Source organism: Phoxinus phoxinus (genome assembly GCF_949152265.1).
Source record: "Phoxinus phoxinus genome assembly, chromosome: 11".
Taxonomy (NCBI): Eukaryota; Metazoa; Chordata; class Actinopteri; order Cypriniformes; family Leuciscidae; genus Phoxinus; species Phoxinus phoxinus.
Window position 1 is genome coordinate 25,108,427 of NC_136886.1, and position 13,356 is coordinate 25,121,782.

The 13,356-nt window shown below is 38.4% G+C and overlaps 1 protein-coding gene across 2 annotated transcripts in view; it reads right to left on the bottom strand.

The window, feature by feature from the left end:
• The window catches only part of prkcaa (protein kinase C, alpha, a), a 140,156-nt gene that overhangs the window by 81,948 nt on the left and 44,852 nt on the right, over positions 1–13,356 (bottom strand). For both annotated transcript variants that reach the window (XM_079629470.1, XM_079629469.1), the window contains exon 3: positions 11,383–11,465. In XM_079629470.1, coding sequence (XP_079485596.1) covers positions 11,383–11,465 — 83 coding nt within the window. The remainder of the gene's footprint in view (positions 1–11,382; positions 11,466–13,356) is intronic.

Below are 13,356 nucleotides of genomic sequence, written 5' to 3' on the forward strand. Positions count from 1 at the left end.
ACAAGTGGATCACCGCCGTAAGGCTCGAACAGGACGTTTCTGAATGGTTGGTTAACGTAATGTCACTTTGATCTATCTTTGTATGTACTGGCAGGGTAGAGTAGTGAGATACGAATGCTATGTGTTTACTGATGTATACGTTAGTTCATTGACAGATTGATGTTACAGCTAATGGTCATGAAAAACGTTTTTTTCGGTAAATGTAGGCTTGTCAGTGATGAATAAAACTTTACACTCACTTCTTGTGGAGGTGCAGCAGGAACACGAATAGTTGGAACCGATTATTTTTTCAGGAGCAGCTTCTTAGCAAAACCAGCTTTATACTGACCGTCGTTTATAAAGCAGTCTTGTGAGAAATGATTTGCGCAAACATGAAAGCATTGACGTTGATCGTGGGGAATATTCCCTTCGAAAACAAAACTCAGCCACTGCGTCTTCAGCGGTTTGTATTTAGGAACATCAAAATGACTGCTGTGTTCGTTATTACACCCAAGAACAGAACACCACAATCGCTTAGACGCCATTCTGCTCCAGCGTATCAACAATGGCGGACTATGATGACAGCTCGCTCAGGGCGGGTCTCTGTTAAAACGCTGCTGTCAATTAACAATCGTGGGAGGGGCGTCCGACCATATGACGTCAAACAGCTGGATTTGAGACAGAGGAAAACATATAAGGAGATTAAAAAAAAAACACTGAATGGATTTTATCATTATATAATGGTTGTTTACAGGCACTGCCAACACACATTTCAGTACAATCAACTTGTAAAAGTGCATGTACCATTATATGACCCCTTTAAATTATATAAATGCGTATTTGCTGAATGCTGACGGTAGATGAAAAAGTGTTATAGCCTTTGCCTTTCTATTAGTAATAATAGAAAAACAAAACTATGTTTTCATATACATTTTGTTAAACAGAGACAGAAACAATAAAGATGGAGAATGTGAGCTTGGACGTGCTGTCAAATTAAAAGTTCAGATTTCGCCATATCGGCCAAACAGAAAAATAAATTGGTCAATGTCGATAATGGCGATATATCGGTCGACCACTACTTCTGAGCCATGTACCGGTACACTCTAAATTCTATTTAATACAAATCTATTTAGAACTGTATCATCCTGAACGAGAATTTGGGAATGATAATTTGGCTTGATTTTAGGTTCTCTCACGAGAGTTATCTCGTACTGCGTCGAAGACGCTACGGGAAAGGTTATTTCTCGAGATATTGAAGCCTAAATATTAATCCTTAATTTTGTTATTAATGTAAAACGCTTTCAGCAGCATACAGCCTTAGGCGGGACAGCTTGCGCGCCTATTGGCTGTTCTGCGGCAAAAGCAGCAGCCTATGCAAGGCCCCCAGTGACGCTTGACCCAATGAGGACGCTTCGCGCCCTCTGCGTCACGTCCCGCCGAAACGGGCGTGGCCTAGGCCTATAAATATCCGAGCACAGCTGCAGAATACCGATTTTCTTTTCTTCAGCGAAGCTCCCGCATCGCTGGATCTGGATAGAAGCCACCACAGCCGTCGAAGAGCACCTCTGCAGGACGCGCCTCTCTCTGAAGCTGCTGGCCGACATCTCGCCGCCTTCAGCTGCCGTTCCCTGCTAACGCTATCCGGCGTGGAATCTATATCCTTTAAATGTGTGTGTTTTGTGTGTGTGTGCGCCGTCGCGTCACACATTTTTTCCACTCACAAAAGAGCACGAGCGTCTTTTTAAAGATGCCTCGCACCTCCTGCCATCACTGCGACATGATGCCCATGGTGACTCTGCGGACTCGCCTGGCGTCGTTCGCTGAAGCTGCACCTCCGCCCGCTGCAGTGCCGCGCCGTAAAAAGCGCCGCGCTCAGCGGATCCCGGAACCTCCCACCACCACGAGGAGCTCGCCACCGCTAGCTTCTCCACCGACTTCGCTGGAATCGCTCACCGACGGACAACGGCCGCTGTCTGCCGCCGAGTCCATCATGGGCGATGAGGTTGAAGCCACGTCTGTGGGAGACGACTGCTGTTCTCTCCTCGCTTCGGGTAGCGAGGGATGGGCGAGCTCTGCGGACCTCCCCGCCCCCGCCGCTCAGGAGCGTCGAGGAGGAAAAGCCAGCATCGAGGCGGAGCTGATGCGTCTGCTCGCGCAGGCCGTTGCGAGCCTCGGCCTCAATTGGTCGACGCCCGAAGAGCCTGCACTCAACCGGCTGGACGGCTGTTTTCTGCCCGGAGACCGCGCTTCGCCGCCCTCTAGACTCGCCCCATTTCTTCCTGAGCTTCATGAAGAAGTGGCGAAGTCCTGGAAAGCCCCGTTCAGGGATAGAGTTCCATGCAACAAAATAATAGTCTTCCGCTGCTATAGTTGGACAGATTAAGTTTTTATTACAAATAATCTCTCTCTCATCAAACAACTGGACTAAGGAATGCTTTGACACAAAACACACTGGGAAGGGCTTAAAAAGGGCTTTCTTCTCTATAGGCATGGCTTCGACAACCTATGTGCCTGAGAAATTTGAACACACAGGGTCTGCAAACACGCCGGCGTGATCAGCTCGCTTTTTTTCTTATCAGTGCAAAAGAAACTCAAAATACTCTGTTGATTTTGATCTTACATATAAGTGTTATACATCATTCGATGATAAGTGTCTATTTTTTGTGTATACTCACAATAAAAACAAAGTGTTGTGCTTTTTGCCAAATAAAGAAAAATAAACATGATGCAAGCTCTGCCTTCTCTCTGCCAGTGAAGTCCATTTCACTGTGAAGGCAGCATTTGTGTTTTAGCATTCTTTATTATGAATTAAATAGGCTTATGGTAGGTTGTGATTAGCATAATTTTCTTTTATAAAAAATGAATTCAACATAAAACATTGCAATATAAAAATATTAGGATACACTACATCAATGAGGCTTTGCATGACCATAAGACGTTAAGCTCAGTCCCTAAACAGCGTTCTGACGATAACTCTGTGGTCAACGCAACAACATGCGACTCGCGGAGCTTCAACCTTTTCTGAGTTTGAATCTCAGCTCCACCATCTTCACAATTTTTCAAATCAATTAGATTTGATTTGTTGTGTTTTCCTGTAATTTTTTATTACGTTTAGACGATAACATTGTAGCCTACATGCTGTTAACCGATGTTGGCTGATAGCGTTTATGTTTTACCGTTCTTGATGCTTAAATATGTAACTGTTTATTAAAGTCAAGCATTTTGTTTAATTATCAATGGTCCATTAGAACATAAATTTGCTACATTCCAGTAGAGCCTCTACACAGACGACAAAACTGATGAAGGAAGATTATCACCCGATCGCACCAGAAAATGAAGATGATGTAGCTGGTCTTTAATCTGCTAAATTATTGTTTTCTGAATCATTCACAAAATTGAGATGATTGACAGTGATACCTTAGCCTGACTACGTCAGACTTCGTACTTCCGCTCAATTTCATTTCGCTTCTGTACTTAGTCTGAGACATCGACATGTCTCTCAGTTTTCCTCCGGCCTGAAAACAGCCGGCCAATCAACGAACAGAGAGCGGGCTGAGAGCCGTGACGTAGACGCTAAGCGCCGAGTTTGAGATTGGGGAAATCGAAAACGACCGCGGATATGGAGACAAGGGATGAAATTCGCTCTGTTGTGGAGAATATTCCCGGCATTTCCAAACTGAAGGACGAACAAGAAGAGTGTTTGGTAAACATTTTGAATGGAGGTGATGTCGATATGTGATATCTAGGTGTCTTTTATCTGTCGAGCTCGAACTGGCACCCTTTTGACAGGTCAGTCAGTGTCTCCTTTTTTTTCCAGTTCGTAAATATTGCCATGTCATGCTGTAATCTTGCAATTAAGTTGCAGCATTTCCGACAGACTAGAAATGAACAAAGAGCTGTGTTTGACACAACTAATCCTAACTTTGACAGTTGGCTGCAAATATTTTCCTGTTTATCTTTACTGTCAAATAATAGTTTAGAGGCCCCGATTGTGCCGTGGATGCGTAGATTTACATCACATAATTATCTCGATGGTTTCGTTTTCGCATTATTTATAATGTGTTTACAGTGGCAGTTCGATGCTGCTGAGCTGGCGCATAACCAAACGTTATGTGATTGGCTTACGGGTAACCAATGATTTTATACTTCAGACGAGCCCCTCTGTCTATGAAGCAAAGCGAAGTAGCAGAGTTTGGTATTACCAGACTAGTGATACCTGGCCATAGTATCAAAATAATTTTTTTCAAAACAGATCCATACATTGAACAATATTCATACATTGAACATTATTCATGATCATTCACGCACCCACGCTAGGGCTGGACGATATGGCAAAAATTTATATCACTATATATTTCGGTCGATACGATATAATTCCGATATCAATATGAACAATATAAAAGCTTTAGGAAAAAACTGTCAAGAACGCCCACAATTAATATCTGTACCTACAAAGTTCTGAAAAATGTATTTGCCAAGTCTCTGAAACCTCCTCCTATAAAACTAGATCATATTTTAGAAATAAAAATGGTACAAATAAATTATTGTTAATATTTTATTTGTATATAGCCTTCATACAAAATGTGAAATCACCGTCAAATAAACATAATACCTCAACTTATTAATATACTTTAACTTTAAGCTATAGGCTAACATAGGTTGATTATATTATTCTTATAGATTGAAAAAAGTGCTTCAGCCAGGATAAAGGATATGAAAAGAGCTCAGAGTTGCTGCAGAAAACAAACCAAAAAAAACACAACAAAAACACATTTTGAGTGACATTCATAATGCCACAGTAGCGCTGTATGAAAGATGAATTGGTTTTATTTATTTTTTCTTTTTAATTTGATGATTCATGATAAATGATTCTGATTATATAGATGGGGCCTTAAAATGTTTGTCACAGAAACACAGGCATTTCTTAGAATTTAAAAAACATATTTGTGCTTCACATAATATCCACCAGGTGGTATTTGGGACAACACACACTGTAACTCATTACATACAGTACCTAGGCAAAATCAGACTTCTCATGGCCACTTCTGACCAACAATTGACAACTTAAACTAAATCCAAATGCATAGTTAGGGCCTACTTATTTATCACTCACTTTAAGTTTCAAAAGAGTGTTGCTGATATGCTGCTATGTTTTTGTTCCTATGTTTTGAAAGTTTATACTCATGAAGTTTAATTTTTTTTTAATTTACATCAATCATTTAAATATTAATAAATAAATACACATTATTAATAATTCAGTGAGCTGAAGTATTACTCATTTTAAAAATAGATCAAATTGTTTTTGAACTATTGCAGATGAACTATAAAACAGCACTGATACAGCAGAGTACATTTTATTGTATTGTATTGTGTATGTCATTTTCTGTTTAATTTCTATGCAATTTATTTTCTTGTTTATGTAGTCTCTGGTGAAACAAGTAAACTATTATTATGTATTAATAATAATTATTATTTATTTATTTCTACCACAATGCTTATCCAAGCAGTGTAAAGGTGTGAAGAGTGAAGAGCATGCGTTACACATGTGCTCTTCATCACTAGCCTACTCCAGCATTTAAACATTAAAAAAAAAATCAGTCTGAAATGCAACTTGTAAATTCATGCAAGTAATACTAATAAAAACATAAGGGTCACAATATAACAATAAACACTAAGCTCATAAACCAGCAAAGCAGAGCAATGCCCACCATATTATTTTCAATATGTCTGAATTCATAAATGTTCTTGTTTTAATTTTTTTTTTTTTCTCAAATTCTGGAAGGTCCATGTTCTGTGAGAACAAAAGCCTGTTTAAACCTGTGTGGTTAGCTCATTGATGCTCAGTATTAAGGACATCCTAAAGATCAGGCCTCCAGAGGGCTGAGGGAGCTAATGGATTTGTAATGGAATCAATGAGGCAAGGAGATTTTCTATAAGAAAAAAAACTGCTACACACACACAAGCACACAGAGATAGAGAGAGGTCTTGTGGACAGCACTGGTCCACAGGGCCATGAAAGCAGAAACAGCTGCTGGAAGAAAGTAACCACAAATACACCACAACACAACAGGCTGGAGGAGATTTCCTCACAGAAGCCATTAGTAAACATAATGTACAAACAAACTACAAATTCATGCACTAATTGTGGGAGAAAATGCTGAATTCTTTGGAATGGATTTTAAATTATGAAAAGTGTTTTACTGCACTGAGCGTATTACTGAAGAAATCAAATGAGTCAAAATTATTCTATTTTACACCATCATTTTGATAAAACTTTACAATAAGATTATATTAGTTAACATTGGTTTATGTATTAACTAACAATGAACAAAACATTTCTTACAGTATTTATAAATCTTTGTTAAAGTGTCCCTATTATGGATTTTTGAAAAATGACCTTTCATGTAGTGTGTAACATAGCTCTAAGTGAATGAAAACATCCTTCAAAGATTTAAATCTGAAAGTGCACCATTAAATAAAGTTATTGTCTTTCAAAAGTAAGACTCGACTCTGAGTCAATTAAATTAATCGTTTTTTCGAAAAGAGCCATAAGCCGCTTCGTTGTGACGTCAAGATGAAAAATTTACATATTGCCCGCCCACTTATTGCGTGTGCAGACTCCAGGGAAAACTTGAACGCCCTCAAACACTGCAGCTGATTCCTGTGGATGCTGGACAGCAACATGTCGAGAAGATGGCGTTGTTCTCTACAATGTGAAGGTAAAGCCAGTTTTTTACACTGCCCAAGGACGAGCATGTGAAGAATCAGTGGTTAAAATGTATATTTACCGTGATACCACAGCAGTATATGTTCCCTTTATTTTACTGACTGAGTTCAATGCAGGATTCGCAAAACTCTTGAAAGATGGTGTTCAAAATAATTTGAGTTTGAGTTTTATATTGTGTAGGTCTCCTGCTAACTCACGTCATTACTGTCTTACTGAAATACTTCTGCTTATTAGCTGTGTGTCATAAAACAGAAGGATTCACACATGTAAAGTAATCAATCTTGCAGAAGTATGTGATCGCAACGATGGAAGCAGGTGAGTAACGGGTGGATATCTGGATGAGTAATGGTCTTATATTTTGCAGGTTCTGAAATGGAGATAGAAGCATATGACTGAAGACAGATCGTGGTAGGTATCGTGCAGTAAGGAGTCAGGTAAGTGTTCTTTGAGGGAACGACGAGACCAGACAATGGTGAACTGCAGAGGGAAGAGTTGGATGACGATCAGTGAAGATTGGTGACAGGTGACGTGATCTCTGTGATTGGGAAGTGCATGCAGGTGAGAGCCAGGTAGGATGATGGGAAATGTAATGAGGAGGTGGTGACTAGCTGGTGACCGTGACGGTACTCCCCCCTGGGAGGGGCGTCCTGGAGTCTTCATCCGGAGGGTGAGCAGGGTATGCAGACTCCAGGGCGCTGCCGGCAGCTCGGGAGACCAGAGCGGAGCAGGCTGTGCAGGCGGACAGGGCGGAGACTGCCGTTGGTGCGGCCAAGGCCGAGACTACCATTCGGGCAGCCAGGGCGGAGACTGCAGTTCGGGCGGCCAAGGCGGAGCCTTCAGTTCGGTAGCCCGCGCAAAGACTGCAGTTTAGGCGGCCAGGGCGGAGCCCTCCGTTCGGGAGGCCAGGGCAGAGCTTGCAGTTCAGGAGACCAGGGCGGATCGGCCTTTCCGGAAGACGGCCGTACGCAAGTCGATTTACGGCGAAAGACTAGCCCTTGAACTTGACGCACAACGTAATGACGAACGCGGCTGCCCAGCCCCGTTTGTTTGAACCGCGAGAGGCGTCAAAGCTTACGCTACTCCTACATCCTACAACATACATCGTCAAGTGCTACTCTTTTGCCGTAAGTTAACTTGCGTGCGGCCGTCTGCAGGAAGCTAGTTATTTTAGTCGATAAAGTTTAAATATGGATATTTTTCTTACATGAACGCATCGCTTCACTTCAGAAGGCCTTAATTAACCCGCCAGAGCCGCGTGGAGCACTTTTAACTCTTTACTTATTACTCAGATTGTATTCGTCTGAATTCATCTAACGCAGTTAGATGTTGTGGGAAGGAGGCGGGAACAAATACAAAACGAAAGTAAAGGCAGCAGTCCCTCACGGACCCCCATGGCCCTCGGCCTCATCCTGCTCACCACAGTCATACACCTAGGATGGCTTCAGGGTCATTAAATCATGGGCTAATTTTCATTTTAGGCTGAACTATCCCTTTAACAACTGAACAGAACAAAACACAGGGCTTAAATACACAGGTCAAACAAAGGAGGTAATAAGATAATTAACCAGACACACCTGAACATAATACTCAATCAATTATTAACCAAAGAGTAACAGGCAGTTAACTGAGGAAAACGGAACCCATTAAAAAAAACTAACTAACCGCAAATCACTAGAACAGAACAGAAAGCTAACTCAAACAAAACCGTGACAGAATCTGTGTTCTGTTCAATTTCATATATTTTCGTTTTTATGTTTATTATGCTTTAGTTTTTTTTATAAAAATGTACATTTACTATATAATTTGCTTAACATTTAGGGGTGTAACGATACCCTCATGTCACGATTCGATACGTATCACAATACTGAACTCACAATACAATATTACTGCGATACTCCAAGACATATGGTAAAAGGTTAACAAAAAAATTACTGTTGATTAAAATGCTAAATTTGGTATTACATTGGTGTAAATTAATAGCCTTGGTGCTGGTAACCCAATGCACAGGACAATGGTGACACCAGAATAAAATTATGTATGATTCTGAAGCTGAACATAAATAATTATTTTAGACGAACATGCTTGCATCTGTCAGTGACTGGACACACTTTTTACTGTTAACATCATAACAAATATCAGGACCCACAATTATTCCCCCATTTCATTATTATACATAATATTCAACATTGTACATAGTAGTTGAATGTAGTACTGACGCTATACACAATACATATTTTCACTATCCATGTTACGTATTGTTACATTTTTGTATTGTGAAATACTGTGACACGATATATTGTTACACCCCTATTAACCTTATTTGTCGTTTTTTTCATGTCAATCAATGTGCTCTCTTTAATACATAAAACATCTGTGGTGCAATTCTAATGGAACACACTCCAAACAAGCATTGTCACCTCACCTGCTTGGGCTTTTGAAAATTATCATGACAAGAGGGTTAGTGAATAGTGAGAAATTTCCCTTCAATTTTGCGACGCCAAACAGTATTTATTTTTTATCTATTTTGAGATCATTTTTTTTAAAGCCATTGTTTATCATTTAAATGTAAAGCATGTAAACGTAAAATGTAAATCACCTTAATGTAAACATTGTTGGTATAGTAGTAGTGAAAGTAGTAACTCGCAGACTGCAAGACCTGGCAGGTCATGTGATCTTAACATGACAGCTCCCCATAAAGGGGCAGGATACTTTATGTAAAATAAATCAGCTTTTATTTACAGAAATAAATTACAGAGTGCACGTCAGTCTATGTGAATCACTAAGAAAACCCTGCAGTCTCAGTTAGAAATCCCAATCTAGCAAGCAAACACAGCATTTGGCTTTGATTATATGCCAGTCAATAGGAGAATAAGCCTCTACAATATTAACAAGCTTGTTCTGTTTACACTTGTGTGTACATATAACAACAGAAATTCTCAACCAATTAAAGCTCTTTACTCAAGACAGATGTGAGCTGGTCTGACCCCTCTCAGGAGCTGGGTATTCATTAACACATGAAATGCAGAGAGCTCTCAAGGTCAGTAACACAATGATATTTGCAATGTTATTACTCCTGCAGTTTCAGCTAATAACAATGAAGACTGTGTGTGTGTGTGTGTGTGTGTGTGTGTGTGTGTGTGTGTGTGTGTGTGTGTGTGTGTGTGTGTGTGTGTGTGTGTTGCCCTTCACAACCTTTGTTTAGACTTTAAATACTGGAAAGACTTAGTGCTCTATTAAACAGTTTGCACACAAACTCAGTCTATACACAGATTCTGTGAACAGTTCTTACTGATAATCATTCCACGGCTACAGTATGACAGTCTACCATGCTGTGCTCTATAAAAAGGAGTGTTTGAGAAGCTTGAATGACATTCTGACATAATCTCTGGTTACTTCACCACTACACCACATGCCAAGAGAGACACACACACACACACACACACACGCACGCACACGCACACACACACACACACACACACAAAAACGTACAAATACGCATACAGTTTTTATGGTCATGTTAGAAGGGCTGTGAAATGATTAATCGCGATTAGTCCTATCCAAAATAAAAGTTTGTGTTCACATAATACATTTGTGTGTACTGTGTATAATTATTTTGTATTTGTAAATACACACACGTGCATGTATATATTTAAGAATTTTTATTTATTTATATACAAAATATTTATATATAATATACATTTTATATAAATCTATATACAGTATATACATGCAAAAATGTCTTAAATATATACAAGCATGTGTGTGTATTTATATATAAAATAATTATAGACAGTACACACACATTTATTATGTAAACACACATTTTTATTTTGGATGCGATTAATCGTTTCACAGCCCTAGTTAGAACGTATGCTTAGAGTGATAATTTGAGTGTAAAAAGTCTGCAGCTTCTAAGGCAGACAAACTTAGGTTTATACACGTATATTGTGTACAAATATACAGCTGCAAAAAGCAAGATGCAACATTAAATATTATGAAACATTTTGGGCAAAATTATGAAATATTATCTCCTAGTAGTGTCCTGATACTGTAGGTGGAACAATACACTAAACTATATCTTGACTACAGAAATTAATTTACAATGAATTTATAAATGTAACAAATCAAATAAGACCATTTGAGCACACTGCTCAATTTTGAACTACAGTAGTAACCGCATTAATGTTAATACATTTGGTTAAGATGTTGGTTAAGACCTGAAGTATGTAATTTCTGCACCACCGCACATAACTGCAAAAATAAATATTTGCTTTTAAAACTTTCTTTCTTAATGCACCACCAGTCAGTCATTGAAAAAACAGTCCCACTCCCAACTTACCTATGAATGGTTATTTATAGCGGTCTCTGCATATTAAGCTGGCATAGGATAAAGTATTAGAATATCACATGTTTCAGCCAAGTTGTTTTAACCTCAAATATTAACTTGAAATATCTAAAGTATTTGATGTATTGTATGTGTAATCATGTATTTTGTAGGATGAGCATTATCAAGCATTATCAAGCTAGAGGTGACACACAAAGTACCTGTGTCATAGGTCTCTACCAAGTTCACATAAAGTTGTCAAATGTGAAAGAGAAACATTTACAGGTAACATAACCGTGTGTGTGTGTGCGTGCGTGTGTGTGTGTGTGTGTGTGTGTATTTGCATACTCACATCGGTGTCTGGTCCTTTATCAGCTCCAGGGCATGAGAATGTGACAAATTCATGGCAACGTTTATGGACCACGAAACAGCACACTGACAGAGAGAGAAAGAGATAGAAAGAGATGTGAGTTAAATTAGCAAAAAGTCACACATAAACTGTAAAACACCGGTATAAAAGATACGACCAAACCGTTCAAACCAAGTTTTGTAAATAATGTTAACAGGCTATCTTACTCTTCCTGGTCTGGTTTGAGTATGTATATACTGTACAGTATGTGTGTGTGTTTTTACAGAGGATGATAATGCTAAAAGATCAGTAATTTAATAATGCACAGTGTGATTTAGCAGACCAACATGAATGACTGACTCATGAATTGAATGAATGGCTGTTGAAATCAGTACCAGCATCATATCTCAAAACAAATTATTACATTATAACAGATTACATATTCTGGAAGGTTCTATTGTAACCCTTCTATATATACAATAATGTGGATCAACAGATCAGTATATCAACAGATCAGTATATGAGCCGATTATATACAGTAAGAGAGCCAAAAAGAACATTTCAGTAAATTTAAAGTAAATACCAAGTTTTCATATTGTATTTGTATTGGCTTCATATGGTAAAAAATAAAAAAATACAATTCAAACAGTAAAATTTGAATAAAAAGTAATAACAGTACATACCATAGTAATAATAATGTAACAGTAATGTTAAAACATTACAGTATTTTCCTTTGTTTTAAATACATGTGATACACATTACTGTCAAAAAGTTTTTTCAAGTTAAAAAATACAAAGTCTATTTTTTTTCTACAAATATCAAGAATCAGTCATTCATAAATAAGTTGTACCAACCTTGCACTGTCATAATTTTTTTTTTAAATGCAGGGCTATGCTAATAATTTTACTATTGGACCAATGGTTTAGATTTTTATTTGTATTTACAACATCCAATAGCCTAAGTAAGATCAACCTGAAAGCATATACCCTAAAAGTGAACTGTAAAACCTCCAACATGTAAATGTAATATATATATATATATACATACATATATACATAAAAAGTAGCTTTAGGTTTTTGTTGTTGTTGTTTTTTCAGTAGGAGACAGTTTATAATTGTGTGTGAACTGAACAAATATACTCAAAACATGTTTATCACCCAAGACATTCCCAAGAATTCTGTCTCAGCTTTCCAGTCATCTGAATAAATATTGTTACATTGCAAAATGTTGTGCAAGCTCCCACCATACACTACAGCTTGAACAATTATGTATAATTGTATATTTATGTATATATACAGTATATATACTGCAACTTGTCTTTTGAAAATCATATTTCAAATGTCACAAGAACAGCCTTTTTCCACCTTAGAAACATTGCTAAGCTACGTAATATGCTATCAGTTTCTGATGCAGAAAAGTTAGTTCATGCATTCATGACCTCGAGACTAGATTACTGTAATGCTTTATTAGCTGGTTGTCCTGCATCCTCAGTAAACAAGCTACAGTTAGTCAAAAATACAGCCGCTAGAGTTCTTACTAGGTCAAGAAAATATGATCATATAACACCAATTTTATCATCTCTACACTGGTTACCTATTAAGTTCCGTATCAATTACAAAGTATTGCTATTGACCTATAAAGCCCTAAATGGTTTAGCTCCTGTGTATTTAAGGGATCTTCTATCGCCCTACAATCCATCGCGCTCTTTAAGATCGCTAAATTCGAGGCTTCTGGTCGTACCTAGGATAACTAAGTCCACTAAAGGAGGGAGGGCGTTTTCACATCTAGCTCCTAAACTCTGGAATAGCCTTCCTGATACTGTCCGAGGCTCAGACTCGCTCTCCCAGTTTAAAACTAGATTAAAGACGCATCTCTTTAGCCAAGCATTCACATAATGCATCTCATACCTTTTATACTACAGTTAAATCAGATCAAATGCATTCATATTATGAACAGCAGCTACGCTAATTATTTCCC